At 33.1% G+C, this 15788-nt stretch overlaps 1 protein-coding gene across 1 annotated transcript; it reads right to left on the reverse strand.

Moving 5' to 3' along the window:
- Positions 1–1489: 1489 nt before the first annotated feature.
- Positions 1490–8485, reverse strand: EMB2737 (embryo defective 2737). The gene is made up of 12 exons (XM_086242585.1): positions 8183–8485; positions 7900–7964; positions 7463–7561; positions 6641–6773; positions 6421–6480; positions 5253–5312; positions 4310–4432; positions 3594–3665; positions 2853–2990; positions 2575–2730; positions 1884–1988; positions 1490–1724 (listed from the first exon to the last, which is right to left on the reverse strand). The coding sequence occupies exons 1-12, from the start codon at positions 8399–8401 to the stop codon at positions 1692–1694; spliced, it is 1263 nt and encodes a 420-aa protein (XP_086098711.1). The 5' UTR covers positions 8402–8485; the 3' UTR covers positions 1490–1691.
- Between the last annotated feature and the right edge of the window lie 7303 nt (positions 8486–15788).

Below are 15788 nucleotides of genomic sequence, written 5' to 3' on the forward strand. Positions count from 1 at the left end.
TATTATACGAAGTTACGAACATATTAGAATTTTAACTGGTTTATTTTTTCATATTATGGTATAAATTTGTAAACTATATATTAAATCTGTATTTGCATGTCCATACTATAGACGAACACATGCATATCGTATCAATAACAGGAGCTTAATGTGAACTTTTGCCTGAGGAGGCAGCACATGCACAGGAAAATTGCAATTGGGCAAGCACTAGAATGTCAAGTTAATTAATATTATATGTCCAATTTGAAGAGGATACCCACAACACAAGCATGATGTGAATTGAGATTAGATAATTGAGGGCAGGCAGCTATGAATCCTTAATTCTATTATATGCATTGCAGCACTCATCTTCATCTTTCCATGATTTCTTTTAGATATCTTTCAATTCTAACCACAAGTTAATAATCAAGAATTAGGAGAGGGAGACTGACTGGATGGTCCCCTCTGCCTGTCCTAGTTAGGTTTAGGCCTAAAATTGCATGAAAATGGCAACCTTCGTTTACCTAATTTACCTTAATTAAAAAGTGTTTTAGAAAACCTCTCTCATTTTACTATATGTAGTGTAAATGTGTAACCAATATAATTTAATAACACCATGAGGCATGAATGCTCATTTGCTGACATTGCTTTTGCAATTTATTCCCATTGAGGGACGTAAACGTAACAATAAATACATACAGTAGTAAGTTTGATTCTCTTACTTATATTTTCTGTGTTGATATCACATTTATGATAAAAACGAAATTATTTAACTTAATATAAATCATAATTCATAAATTGTGTAAACCTGTAAAGCAACTTGTATTGATTGATTATAAACATGAGATTAAAATATAAGCAGAGAATTTTATTTCCTAAAACTATAAATATGGATATTGTCAATGTCAAATCAAGCTTGAGTAAATCCAAAATCTCAACCTCAACAATTCTGAACACCTTGATGTTATGTTAGGACACCCTTAATGTGTTTCAGTTGCTTATGCCTCAAGGAAACCTTCATTCAACATAATAATAATTATAATTATCAAATTAACAAAATCGTGGGAAGCTTCTACACTTTCAAGTTTAAGAGAAACTGTGAAAGCCTTTAGCCAAAAAGAAAATACGAAAAGTCAAGATGCCAAACACACAGGACATGTGGACAATGGACACTGCCTTTATCCCTTTTTGACAATTAAGGGAGGGAGAGCGACAATGAAACTGGACAATACGTGTCCCTCCAGTCCTGCCCACACAGTCACCCTTGTAACCTTTGAGCCTCAATCTATTATTGCATATGAACTTTCTTGGTCTCATTAGTTTTTCCATCATTGTCTACTTTGTGGTCCTTTCATTTTCTTGGTAGAGAAAAGAAAGAAAAGGAAAGCTGGGTTCAATTGTGTTGTTATCATTATCATCATCTAGTATTCATATTCTTGCCTTGTATTTGGGTTTCAACTATTTATAGATATTATTTTTCTTTTGGAAATTCAGGGATGCACTGTTAATATGACAAGCTATTTTTTGCTTCTCATTTACATCAATCATGTCCCAATAGCCTCAAGAATGGAAGAGATTAAGCTGAAAGTTATATGGAGGGAAACAAAATAACCAAGAGGAAAAATGTAGTATAATGAAAAAATCATACATAAGGAAAAGAACAAGAGGCAATCCACTGTGCTATCTGGGTACAAAACTTGCTGAAACTATCATCAAAAGAACCACCATCTCCGTTTTGGAGTCCTCTGCACAAAATTAGGCATGAAACACACATATTAGAAACAAGCACACAGCATTGTAGGATACATAAGTTTCATATTGCCGTAAGGGGAAACCTCAATTAAGCATTTGTGCAATGATCACCAAGAGTTAATAAAAGAGTGAAAAGGAAAAAGTGGTAAAACCTTCTGATTCTGATCTCGTGTTTGTAATATAATAGGTTGAGAAAGGACCCCACTGTCAATGTTCTGCATGTATGGTCGTACCTTCTCCTCTAACATCTCATTCAGCTAAGCATCAAAACAGATATAACGTCATTGCACTGAAAAGTGACGGTTCATGGCTAACATAACTACAGCAGAAGATAGCAACAATAATTGAAAATGTCAGTCTCCATGGAAATTAAGGGCAATATTTGAGAGAGAGTTTGTGCATGTGGAATAGTGCACAAATTTGCATGATTCTCATCCTCTAGGTTTGTTGACCTGTAGCTTCATTCTCTTTATTCTTATTCGTCAATGCTTCCTGGTCTTTATCTATTATATAAAAGATTTTTTATATATTCTGGCGTCATTGATGCTCAAGGAGCCTCAAAATCTTGATCTCTTCCATGTACAGTCTCTCAGTGCCTTACAAGTTACAACATAACACTAGGCCAGGAGGCCACTGGTCCTCGTATGTCACTTGCATTGTCTTTGGGATCATTCGTAGAGGGTTTAGTGAGAACAAAAATGGGAGGAACTTGGTAGGTCTCCAAATATAAGGACAATGTTTCTACATCAATTTCCTATGAATTTCATAAGTTCATTAAGGAAGAGAAAGGGGAAGGCAATCCATTCATTTCCATAGCTACATAAAAAATTAGAAGTTACTAACCTTTCCTTGACGCCATTTAGTCTCCCACTGTGCATCCAAAATTTTGTCAGCAATTTCTCTTTGGGCATTAAGAAGAACAGTCATTTCATAAAATTTTTCAGGATCTTTGAGGTCCTCCTTGCTCCAAGAAGATGCATTCAATGGAAGGTCAAGTTCCTGCCAATGCTCTACAGTTAGTTCATCATTATCCAAATTAGGGGCGAGCATCTTCCTCTTCTTTCTGTCTGACACATACAAAGAATAACAACTAGCATATAGATTGAAGACAGATTACGTACACCCCAATTTTGTGGCCTTGGAGGAGGATCAAGTTTCATGACTTCTGCTTCAAGTGTCTTCTTTGCTTTATAGTAAGGGATATTTTTCACAATAACAGGATCATCCCTGGCACGATCAGGATCTATGGAGATCAAGGCCTATCAATGAAAAGTTATTCCATATCAAGGATCTTTCTGAAGAAAAAAAATTACATGAAATTGCAGAAACTACGCATTTTAACATGTATGAGGGTTTAATTATCAAACATATGAACCCAGTTTTTGGGCAAATGGAAATAGTATGAAGCAGATGGCAATAAGATATTGCCTCAGTTAGAACACATTATACAAGATGCTAATCATCTTTTATGACATTAAGAGCTGAAGCTTACATTAAGAACAAAAGCTTTTCTGAAAAAATAAGAAGAGAAAGAGAAGTTGATAAAGAGAGGCCAAAGGCCAGAGTCTGCAAATCTGTTTTTTCTATTAATATTTTAAGATTTGAAGTTGTCTTTTCTGATTTCTTTTAATTTTGTTTCTGCCATATATGTACACAACATTTTTTCATCAAACTTTCCAGTTGGACCATGATAGCATTTTCAGCACTAGAGCAGTATATTAGTTTCAGCCAAACAAGGTAACTACACAAATCTAAAAGCAAACAATCATTTAAAAAAAAACATACAGAAACAACAAGCTCATTAGATGAATGTTTCAAATGAATTCATTAGCAGAACTTTTCATTATACATCATTTTCTTACTTCCTGCAAGTGCTCCCACCCAGGTTTTCGCTTGGCTACCACATCACGAAGTTGATCATACCGCATAGATTCCTGAACCAAGAGGAATCCATAAACAAGGAAGTAGATGAATAGATAATTAGATCAAAGCAGTATTGCAATTTTGCTGTAATAAACCATTGTACATAGAATAAATATGTTAATGTAAAATGGGGTATAATATATAGTCCTTCTCAAGGGCGAACGCCCGCATATTTTTTTTTTTTCACGGATTCCCGTCACCAAGTGTTCGGCAGCCATTTCCGAGTGCTCAGCAATGTATTTTTCTTCATCTCCGAGAGCTCGGCACTTGGTTTGTCAGCTTTATGTTAGATTTTAACTTTGGGCACAAGCCCCATCCTACGCCCTAGGAGAGTATGGTGTGAACCCTTTGGGGAATACCCTCAAAAATTGGAGGAGGAAACGGTGCCGAGCGCTTGCCTGTTATTAAAAAAAAAAACCACTACCGAGCACTCGCCACCATTGCCAAGCGCTCGGCATCAGATATTCGCAAAAAAGAAAAAACGGATGCATCCGCCCTAGAGAAAATCTGTATACATATATATATATATATTGTTCTAGCATCTTTGAATTATAAGACAGTGGGAAAAGTGCCATCATAATATGACAAGAAACAACATAAAATAAAGGCTGTGAATAAGGAACTTTTTGAAATACAGCACTTATAAATTGTAAACCTTGTATTGCCACCAAACTTTCTGCTTGACATCATTATCATAGTCAAATCCACCCACAACCTGAGGCAAGGTAAACAGCCAAAATGCAGCGATGCTGGGATCTTTCATGCTGTGAACTATATGCTGAAACAGTTAACAATATGGATAATAGAACATCAGAAAACAAGATCTCAAAACTGATATCCAGTGCAGTAACATTAATTATATTCATTGTATGTATGCATAAAAACGCAAATTAAAGAAATTTATTCAATCAATCATGTACAGAAGCATATTCAAAAGTAAATACTATTATATATGAAGTCTAGAAAAGAAACAAACAAAAGTAACTGGAAGAATACAAAAGCACTGATCTTGAAAAATCACTTCCCCAATTTGTACGAATTTCTATTGCCTTGATATTTCTAAGAATCTTTAGCAGCTAACAACCATAACAACAAAAATGAATACCCCATCTGAAGACTATTGTTATCATCCTTGATGATATGGAGCTCTTATTCCTTGATGTTGCCTTGGCGTTGAGAATCCTATTCGTAGAATTTTTTTTCCTATTAGAAGATCCAATATGAAATAGACTATCTTCATCTAATAAAACATCCTCTTTAGCAAGGCTAAGAGCACAGCAGTTACCATATTGACTCTTTCAACAGAGGTTAGAGTTACGTCAGTCATAGATCTTATATGTTAAAAAGGTTTCATTCTATTAACTGTATTCATAAATAGGGAGGGTGGGGCAGTTATCAACATTATGAATAGTGGCAAGAATAATCTATCAACAATAGAAGATATGGTGATACATGCACGGGGGAAATTGCTTCATGTCATTCTAAATTTAGATGGGAGCTTGTTATTAAATATTCTCACTAGTAATTACACTTAACAAAACAAAAATATTCTCACTGAAAATAATAGCAGATGGCAGAGGACAAGAAATGATACTAGCCTCATAGGGGTAGTCCATCTTCCTCAACACATTGTAGGCTTTCCAGGGAGGCTCCATGATCTGCAAGGAAAAAGAAAAAACACGAAAGAGTAAGGATGGAAGCATTACTCAAATGCATAGATGAAACAAGAGAACGTGATAATATTATACCACAAATGCTTTAAACTGAACTTTTTTTTTTTATATATTATAAAACAAAACTTTACCCAATAGAAATTCTGAAATACATAGGAGGACGACATGTCCTTCAATTAAAAGGAAGAAAACAAAATAATCAATCAACTTTCAACCAAACATGTAAGATCAACCTTGAGGAAACATAAAGAAACCCAATTACCACAAATAAAAAAAAGTGGTACCCCTTCAAACTCTTTGGAAATGGAAGCCCAAAAAGAAGCTAAAAAGGCAATTTTATCCCAAACCCCATCCAGCTCTTTGCTCCTATCTTCAAAGAAAAAAATTTATATGATGTACATAGCTCTAACCAATATCAATAACCATAAACTTCGAAGGTGGTCCAGTTTACATAATAATGATCCAACTTGGGAGAAATTTACTCAACTCAACCAAGTCAGAATCAAACTCAACATATGGGTGGAAGTTGTTTTCAACACATTACAGTGTGAGATATCAGATGTGCATCAATAGATTAAAGGTGCGAAGGCCCTCCCTCCTGTATATTACTCATCTTTATTTAATCATGTAACAATGGCTAGTAGCTTTTTGACATAATCAGATTCCGTCGAAGTTTATTTTTAGTTCATAAATATAACATGTCTTTCATCAATAAACAGTTAAATGGATATGGACTCAAGTATTGGCTATAGTATAACAATTTTCTTTTATATGATTGACACAGGTTTTCACAAATTAACACACTGCCCTTTTGTAACAAATGAAATCAAGTTCCAAATAGACAGCAGATATAGTGAATTCTAAAAGTAAATCAATTAATGTACATAGAACTGTAAAGGTAATTCGGAAAATCAAATTTTGTTGAGTTCAAGAATTAGGAAGCAAGATGTAACTTCACAAACATAGTAGTGTTGAATCATGCATCTGACTGAAAGTCAAGACCAAGTTGGAACATTCAGAAGTTCAGATCAATACAATGTCAAACCAATAGCAATAAAATTTGAAAGCATTGAAAAATCCCAAAACAACTTACATCATCTGCAGAGATTCTGACTTGTAATTTGTGCTTGCATTCAGGACAGCCCATCACACCCTGAAATATGATAAACATCTCATGTCAAGTCTAAAGTCAACACTGAGATGCTAAGAAAATGTTGCGCAGAAAATGACTGAAACGAATTATGGAAATATGCAGACATAAGCATATATCATTATGTAACTAAGTCAGCTGTACTTGAGAACAAAAGGTTTACCGTGCCATCACAGGTCGGGCAGTCCTTAGATGGCAATGGCGTATGAAGATCTATCGCAGATGGAAGGTGAACCAACTCGGCCCGATTATCAGCAATGGCATCTGCAACACATTCAGCTGTTGCCTTCTCTCCACTGCATGAGGATTCACAGGAGAAAGAAAAAATATCAACATATTGGTATGGTTGGAACAAAGCTTAATTGCATCAGTGCTGATGGTGATGATAGATAAACAGGGGCCATAATATAGACAAAACATACTGCAGTGATAAAAACCAAGATATCAAAAACATTTTTAATTAATATGGCATTAATAACCAACCTCAAATGTCTAAAACTATGATAACAAGGAGAAACAGTGCAGAAAGCTTTATGGTTCCAGAAACCACATTGTTGTTTTGGATGAATGGATACATTATCTTTTTGTGTGCTCCCAACTAAACCAAACACCACACTGATTACAATACACCATAAACCACGCTCCTACAGTGATTACAGTACACACTGTGACTACTTACTCAGATGAAAATTTTGAGACGTCAATTATTATGACAGTTCATTACTAGAAGAATTCTCACAGATACAGATTTTATTAGATATGTCTACACAAAAATAAAGATTCCCATAAAAATAAGTGCTAACCTTTTAAGGTTCAGCATACAGTTAAAACTTAAAATCTAAAAACCTATATATTTGGCAAATCTCCCTCCATTAACCAAGCTTAAAACCCTTTCATTTTGCAATAAATAAGAGCATATTATAGCTCAAAGAGCTACCATTCTTTTCATACTTAGAAATCAAAATCTAATAGGAGATAAGTCTACCTTTTCAAGGTGTAATTTTTAACTTGGTAGTGCAACCTCCCTGATCCTCTGCACATGGTGCACCGCAATGCCTGCCAACCGTTGCAGGTTTGACAGTTCCTGCACTTCAAGACCACACTTAATAAATCATCCAACTTAAAAATAAACTATGAACCTAGTATACCCTCAAATATACCCGGGAAAACATTCACAGGTAAGATCCTTTTAAGTCCAATTTGTCAGCTTACAGAGCAACCAGATTATGAATACTAACACAATTTTGAAAATTACACATAGACAGTCTACCAAAACATTGTTATATATATACATATATTTGTGTATTATATATAGTACAACTATAACCTATAACAGTGATAGATGCTAAATCTCAAGCAGAGAATGTAAACATAAAGAAAGACAAGGACAGCCATGAGAATTAAAAGGATACTGAAAAGTACCTCTGACATATCACCTTCTTTCCCAGCTCAAACGCTATGTCATAAGTTCCTAGAGTAGCTACTGCCTGAAATCAACAGTTCATTTTTTCAGAATTATATACCAAAATCCATTCTTTTATCCCAAAACTCACAAAACCCATTAACAGATTTACAAACACCTGGTGACCCATAGAACCAAATGACAAATTCTACTCAAAGTGAAAAAGACCTGCTAAATTCTCAAACTTTGCGCGCACACAAAAATTCCCATATGATAAAATATCACCGTTCTACAAGAACTCACAAAGATTGAGGCGTACGAGAGCTTGGAAATCAACTCGGGCACGCCAAACCCACGTGGAGCGGAGCCAACAATGTCAAAAGCAAGAGTAAAGGGAGAGAACACAAGCTTTACAGGGAACTCGAAAATGTCAATGAGCTGCTGGCCATATCGAGCTGTGAAGAGCTTGTATTGAACATCAGCAACCTTCTTCAAGCTCTTCACTAGACGGTCCTTTGACATTGTTTGAAGAGCGAGAGACACAAAGAGAGAAAGATTGCCTCTGTAATTTGCATAGGCGAATTTTTAGTTGGATAATGTACAGTGTGCTAGAAGCCTAGAAAGAGTAGGGTGTTATCCAGGATATGGATAACCAGATGCACTGCAGTCGTTTAGTGTCTCCATCACCAAACGCTCCGCTTTCATTTTGTTTTCATGTTTTATTTTTATTTATTCATTTTTTCATTGAAGGCCTGTTTTTTAGGGGTGGGCATTTGAAATCGAAATACCAAAACCGAACCGTTCTGTACCATGTCAATTTTATGCTGGAAAACAATACCGATTACATACCGTACCGTACTGATTCCAAATCGGTATGGTATTGATATGAAACTTTCAATACCGTAATATATCGTACCGTACTGAATTATATTTAATTTAATTATTTAATATTTTTTTAATTAAGTGTCGCCATATTAATGGCTATTTGGGCAATTCTATAGACTATAGTAGACTTGCCCACATCGAATTCTCAATCCCCTATTCTAGTATTCCTCACTCCCAAGTGACATTTGGGCAAAATAGTTAACTAACCTAATATGTAAGAATATTAGGTTAGAGTTAGACAATTACTAGCAAATGATTGATAATTAATATGTAAGAATAAAAGTGTAAGGGATTGACAATATATCTTTTTGGTTGTTAAATGTTGTTTTTTGAAAAAAAAAAAAAAAAAGTTTAAAATGTTGGCACATACCGAAACCATACTGAATTCATAGAACATTAGTATGATATGGTATCAGTTTTAAAAATGTCCATACCGTACCGAATAAAAATTTCGGTATGGTATCAGTATGGGGCTTATACCGTCTTATATCGTACCATGTCCACCCCCACTGTTTTTCTCTTTGGTCTGACATTAAAGGCTTGTTGAGATTAGCTTTTTATGTGCCATGGCCGGCCGGAAGTGGGCTTAATGTCTTTTTTGTTTTGTTTTATTAGGGATCAAACCTTTTTTTTTTCAAAAAATTAAGTTTAATCTTTATTAGGTTTTCTTTTTTGACTGAAACTCTATGGTTTTATTTTTTCTAAATGAAGCCCTTTGACCACTACGACATCAAAGAATTGTCATCATTTTTTTTTTTTTTTCGAAGGTATAGGGTACGAGTTTACCTCATACCCTCTTAAAGTAAAATGAGATTTGTTGAGACTGCATATTAGGTTTTAATTCTGAAATTTTTGGCAGAGTTAAAACTTAACATAAAGTTGATAAACCACTACCAAAGGCTCGAGAAAGAAGCAAAAATGCACTGCCAAACTCTCGACAATGGCTGCAGAGCGCTCAATGCCTAATATGCGTAAAAAAGAATAATAACTAATAGATCAATATTATGTAACGTAGTATGGTTACAATATTATAAAAGTTTGTAAAATGTCAAATTAAAGAACCTGGATGGAAATCTTTTTTTTATTTTTATTTATTTACATTTAAGGCAATTGATTTAATCCTAACTCATTATCCGACTCACTCTCATCACCTCAAGAGTTTAAAAGCGATCGAACAACTGCAAAGTCAGAGATTTATAGGGGGCGCCTTACATGATATGAAATAATAAAGACTTTTTGATTTACGGAAGGGGAGATCGAATTTAGATGCATTGTGGATAATTCTACGCTTCTTCCAACTGAGCTACTCAACACCTGCGAAAGAAATTTAGACTTATGATATGCATCGGGCACCTATATGGCTTAAAACTTTGTATACTAAAAAACGTGCACAACCAATAAAGTTGATTGTTACAACTACAAAACATCATTTTGCAACTTTATATGACTATGTTTGCTATTTGTTGTTTGGATCTTAAGAACTATTTTATAACAATATATAAGAAATAAGGGAGAGCTGCCCTGGGTTAGTGGGGGCACATGTTCCCTCGGCCTAAAGTGGCTCCGTCACTTGATCGAACCATATCTTAACTCATTCTTTTACCTCCTCTTGTTGGTTAGGTTAATTCCAAATTAAGACTTCGTACTTTCAAGAGACTGTGCATTATTGAAATTTGGGACATTATTAACGTAGAAAAATACTACTAGATTAATAATTAGTTAACGTTATATTTTTAAATTATAAATCGCACATCATATATTTAAACAAAATTTCACCTACTTAATTGTTTAAATTGAGAATCTTATTACATAACATGATAATTGTCTAATAAAATAACATTTACCTATATAAATTTATATTTATCGCATCTTTTCACTAATGAAGGACATTATGTGCCTTAAATTAAACATTGTTGTTTGGATGATTGATTAATATGTAAGATTTTGTAGAAGGAAATTTTTATTTTATTTTATCTAATTTGTTGCAGAGGTGTGAGTGTGTACCATGACAATCATGAGAGGTTTACTTGTCAAACTTTTAGAATATTCCTTCGATCCATTAGATGTATGTGACACTTATGGAGATCAAGCTGCAAAGAGTTCGTTTTTTCTTGATACTATTTATTTTATTTTTATATTTGTGTGATATTTGGAGATGATGAAGCAGAGAGACAGAAATAAGGTAGTCGCAACCATAACAACAAAAGAGTTATTGTAATAAAATAAAGTAGAAGAAATTAACAAAGAAAAATGAAAAGATATAAATAATTTACCTTCGTTAGACTGAAACTCACACCTTTTCATCGGAATATATAGGAAGAGTTGCAGCAGAGTTTACAGTCATCAAAAACATTAACATAATAAGGTGCAACACTTTATAAAACAAAGAACATATTGTACGTTAATTTGTTATACGCACAAAAATGAGTTAGAAAAACATTAAGTACAAAAATCTTAATTAAAAAGTAGGAAAATACAAAAAAGAAAGTAGTTCGCTCTCTTGACACTAAAAAGAGCCAAAGGAAGGGTCTATAAAGGCTTCATTCCATCATGCATGCATATATCTTGCTATGAAAACCCTTAAATTAGTCAATCTTCCAATGATGTAGAAAAGATATGGCTATGAATACTAAATGTGTTTGCCTATCTGCCATATTTCTTGCCTTCACACGAATCACACTGCTCGCAAATGCGGGTGAGTAGAATTTCATGAGTACGTAGTTTTGTGATATAATCTAAATTGGTGTATTCCAAATATTATTTAAGAATCCGATTTTAGTTACATAATAAACTTTACGTATTTGTATTAAAATCTAGTACAATTAATGCGCTAAACACGCAAAAATTTCTCCTTCAAATTATATATGCAAATCTCAAGTATACCCTGAACATATATTCTAGTCTAAGAAAAGAAACCATAGGGTGTATGGTATTCTATTAAAAACAGTTTGCAAACTTCTTTTTTTTATTTCATCGATAAATATCATAGATCAAAACAAAAAATAATTTCCATAAAGGAAACCGAACGCACCCAAATACTTCATTATTTTTTGGACAAAAAACACATTTCACTTAATCACCAAGTAGTTGCTCCATATGCTTTTGAATTAATTTTGCATTCATGTTATTAGACGTTAACCCCCATTATCCGACTTTTAATGTGTTTGATATCTTAATTTATTCATTTTTTTCTGTATAATTAAATCATCCTATTAATTTATATATATATTTGTGCATATATGGTAATAGAAAAATGTAGACGCAGAAGCAGAACATGGTCTGGACAATGCATTTGGATGCCAATAAACTGTGATACGCAGTGCAGGGATTGGGAACACGCTCTCTTTGGAGTATGTTACAGTCTCTTTGGATGCTTTTGCCATTATTGCATATAGAAGGTTTACCTTAATTGCTGATCTGCTAGCAGGCATGTTCTGCTAAATTCCATTTAATTAGGGTCATTTTGCATCTCTATTGTAATCCTTTTTCTTTTGTGTGTGTTTATCCAGTGATCACAGATTATGTAAAAGAGTTTCTTCTATGAATGTTCCAATATAAAAAAGAAAAAAATAAATAAAATGTACACAGGACAAATAGCACTTGGTTTTCTATGAATACTAGCATCTTGACGTGCACTAGCTTATGCAATTTTTCGATATGCCCGGACTTATGCAACAAATAGTCTTGGTACGTAGCTTTAACTTGCTTGGAGCTGGGTCACAAAATTTTATTATCATCTCTTTGTTGGGAGTATCCTTTATTATGATCTATAGTTTTTGTTACTAGGCGTTCTATATGACATGGATAAATATTTCCTTTTAAGAAAAAGTCCAAAAAGAAAAACTTGTAATTTTAAGTTAGATTATTAGAGTATCTAGTCTCACATTTAAGTCTCACGTACATTTGTGTATAAATATGGCCTTTAGGTATGACTATTCTCTTTTAAAATAAAGGGTAGTAGGTGTACATTTTGGTTCAATCTCTTATCCCGTCATTTTTATACTGGTAATTGTCAATATGAACAAAGTTAATAAACTACCGCAAAATGCCCATTTTCTTAACTTACAGTCTTACATTGCACTTGATAAAACACATCATGATGCTACGTTAAAAATGAACAATATGTAAAAATAAATTGGGTTGTATAGAATTGTATTAAACTAATTACTAGAATAATTTAACTGATTAATTCAAAACACATACAAAAGAAAAAATAAATTAGTATGCGAGAAAGGGTAAGGCAAAAATAATAAATCATACATAAGACTATAAGAGTGACGTTTGAGAATATTATAGGGGTCTAATAATTAGTATCTAATTAGGAGAGAAATGTTTAACCTATTTGGGTTTACGTACAATTTACACATATAGAGAAGATCAAATGCACATATTTAATTTCTAGCTAAGATATGGACAATATGCATGATAATCATATTCATATCATATGTAAAATAATTATTGTTGTCAACTACCAAACTTCTAGAACATTCCTTCCTAAATATAATATATATGAGATTTATTAAAAAATAAAAAATTTGTTTAGAAGGGAGAAAATTAAATATAAGATATAATTAAAAAAAAAAACTCAATAAATTAATATAAGGATTTAGGAAGATGCTATCTATGTTGTTAGTTTATCCAGAAAAGGGAGAAAATGACCTTATTAATTAGAGCAATAACCTTCCTGTGATTAAAAAGCCAATGTATATACATATACTCCAGCTGGTTTCAATTCGTTTGTAGCTTTAGCTATAAAGTTCCTTATATATACATGGCTGTCATTTTTATCTTTCATAAGCGAAAAAAGTATGGCTAGAACTACAAGAATGTCCATTTACCTAATGCTAATCCTCATTGCAAATATTAATGGAGGTGAGTTAACTAGGTACAAGAATAATATTTTTTTCATATTATAAATTTGAAACACTTATTAGTTAAAGGCCAAGTTTATTTATGAACTAAATTCATAATTTGATACTATACCATTGTTATATTATATATGTTGTTAGTCTATTTGACAAAAGTCGAATATTTCTATTGTATAGAATCCTCCAACAAAAAAAAAAACGGCAAAGAATCCACCACTAGCTAATTACATAGATCAAAATCAATTTTGATAATTAATTAAGTGCTAGCAGATGGCATTGTCACTAATTAAACATGGTAATTAGAGCCGTCCCTGAGCATGGGCTGGAGGGGCGACCGCCCAGGCCCATCTTCAAGGAGGGCTCCAAATTTTTATATATATACACTATACAATAAAAAAAAAAACTATAATTAAAAATATGTGATTTGTACAATTCTTATAAAAGTGTACAATACCTTATTTCTAAAAAACCCAAATTTGTAAAAAGCCCAAACTAATTTTTTTTTATAACTAACTAGTAAATCAATTTATGTTTTAAACTTTCAATTCTTTATTGAAAAATTTAAACATTAAATTTTCTTTTTGTTAGAAGAACGAGATCTCTCTCTCTCTCTCTCTCTCTCTCTCTCTCTCCCTCCTCTCACTTTCTCTTCTTCCATTCCTTGCATTGGATCGAATCTTAAATTCTATAAGCTTCAGCCCCCAAGAACTCTTCTTTGATTCTATTTCAATTTGGGGTTTCTCTTCTTTAGTCATCATTCCCTCTCTAAAGAAATTAGGGTATGCTGTAATTAGTTTAATTAGTTTGGGGTTTCTCTTTTTTAGTGCTTATTCCCTCTTTAAAGCTTGTATGTCCAAACTCCAAAGGCCCTGCAACCTTTTATTTTTTTTGGCCAAGGACCTCGCAACTTTAATTAGTTTTGTTTAAAGCTTGTATGACCAAAGACTCTGCAACTTTAATTATTTATTGTTCAAAGTTTGTACAAACTGTGATATTATTTCATTTTGTATGAAATTATTATTTCTTAAGAATATGTAAATGGAAAAAACATCTCTACAGAAATTTATAATTTTTTTTTTGTAAAACTAAGATTGTGTACAAAAAGGCCCATTTCATATTTTTGGCCCGAGCCTCCAAAAAGTTAGGAACAGCACTTATGGTAATCCAATTAATTTATTATTTTTCTATGAGAAAAATGAATTATTATTATCATTAGTATTATCTTTTTTGTGTGGTAGAAGTTGTGGTGGAAGAACAGGATGTAAAATGTGGGCAGAGAAGTCGAACGTGGTCGGGACCATGCATTCTTTGGCCATTAAGATGTAGTAGGCAATGCAAGGAATGGGAGAACGCGGACTATGGAACATGTTTTCATTGGGCATGCTTCTGCCATTATTGTAAATTATCTTGATCAACTTCAAAGTTTGTGATATATATATAGCTTGATTAATCATGGTTGTACCTAATTCGATCTATAACATTAATGCAAACCTTGCATTCATTAATAATGTAAACATAATTAACAAATGTAAAGTGTGCATGGAGTGCGGTTGTACCTCATGCAGCTTTCAGGTAATTAAGTTTTCTCACTTACATGTGAATATATATAGTCACCTAATTAATCTTTGTTGAATAATGTTGATTTCTAATTGACTTTGTGTTTTCAGACAACAATAAAAAAATTTGACTTAGTGTGTAAGCATAGCAATTCTTGGGTTCACAGAGCAAAAATTGCCTAAAGCTAAGGGGAAGCTGATGTGAAGTTTGCCACAAAGGCCGGGCCAATCTAGGGGAGTGAGGTAGACAAGATCCACTAGAAAAATTCTACAATACAGTGGTTACATACTTACATTACATGTTAAATAATTACAGTTTTTTTAGTTGCATATTATATGTCATAAGTGATTGTACTAGAGAAGTTCTTTAAGACCTTATAATATATGCTTGGTGGTATCTAAGCAGGTATGTACAACAGCCAACGCCTCATATATACTTCCAATAAATTGACAACGACAATATAAAAATGGTTATGAGATGATGATAATTAAATTGTGAAGTTTTTGTACGGCTAGACTATATAATTGAGTGACATTCACACTATGTAATTAAGTAACAGTTAGTTAGTAACAATCATGTTATTGAGTGATAATGATATC

Source organism: Dryas octopetala, chromosome 1, assembly GCF_963921425.1.
Source record: "Dryas octopetala chromosome 1, drDryOcto1.1, whole genome shotgun sequence".
NCBI classification, from domain to species: Eukaryota; Viridiplantae; Streptophyta; class Magnoliopsida; order Rosales; family Rosaceae; genus Dryas; species Dryas octopetala.

Excerpts from the sequence above, each read along its gene's own strand:
- EMB2737 (XM_086242585.1), bottom strand. The coding sequence starts at position 8,401 with ATGTCAAAGGACCGTCTAGTGAAGAGCTTGAAGAAGGTTGCTGATGTT. Across the intron at positions 4,433-5,252 it reads AGATGGACTACCCCTATGAG|CATATAGTTCACAGCATGAA; the intron begins GCTAGTATCATT and ends TAACTGTTTCAG. Across the intron at positions 3,666-4,309 it reads AAGTTTGGTGGCAATACAAG|GAATCTATGCGGTATGATCA; the intron begins GTTTACAATTTA and ends CTCTTGGTTCAG.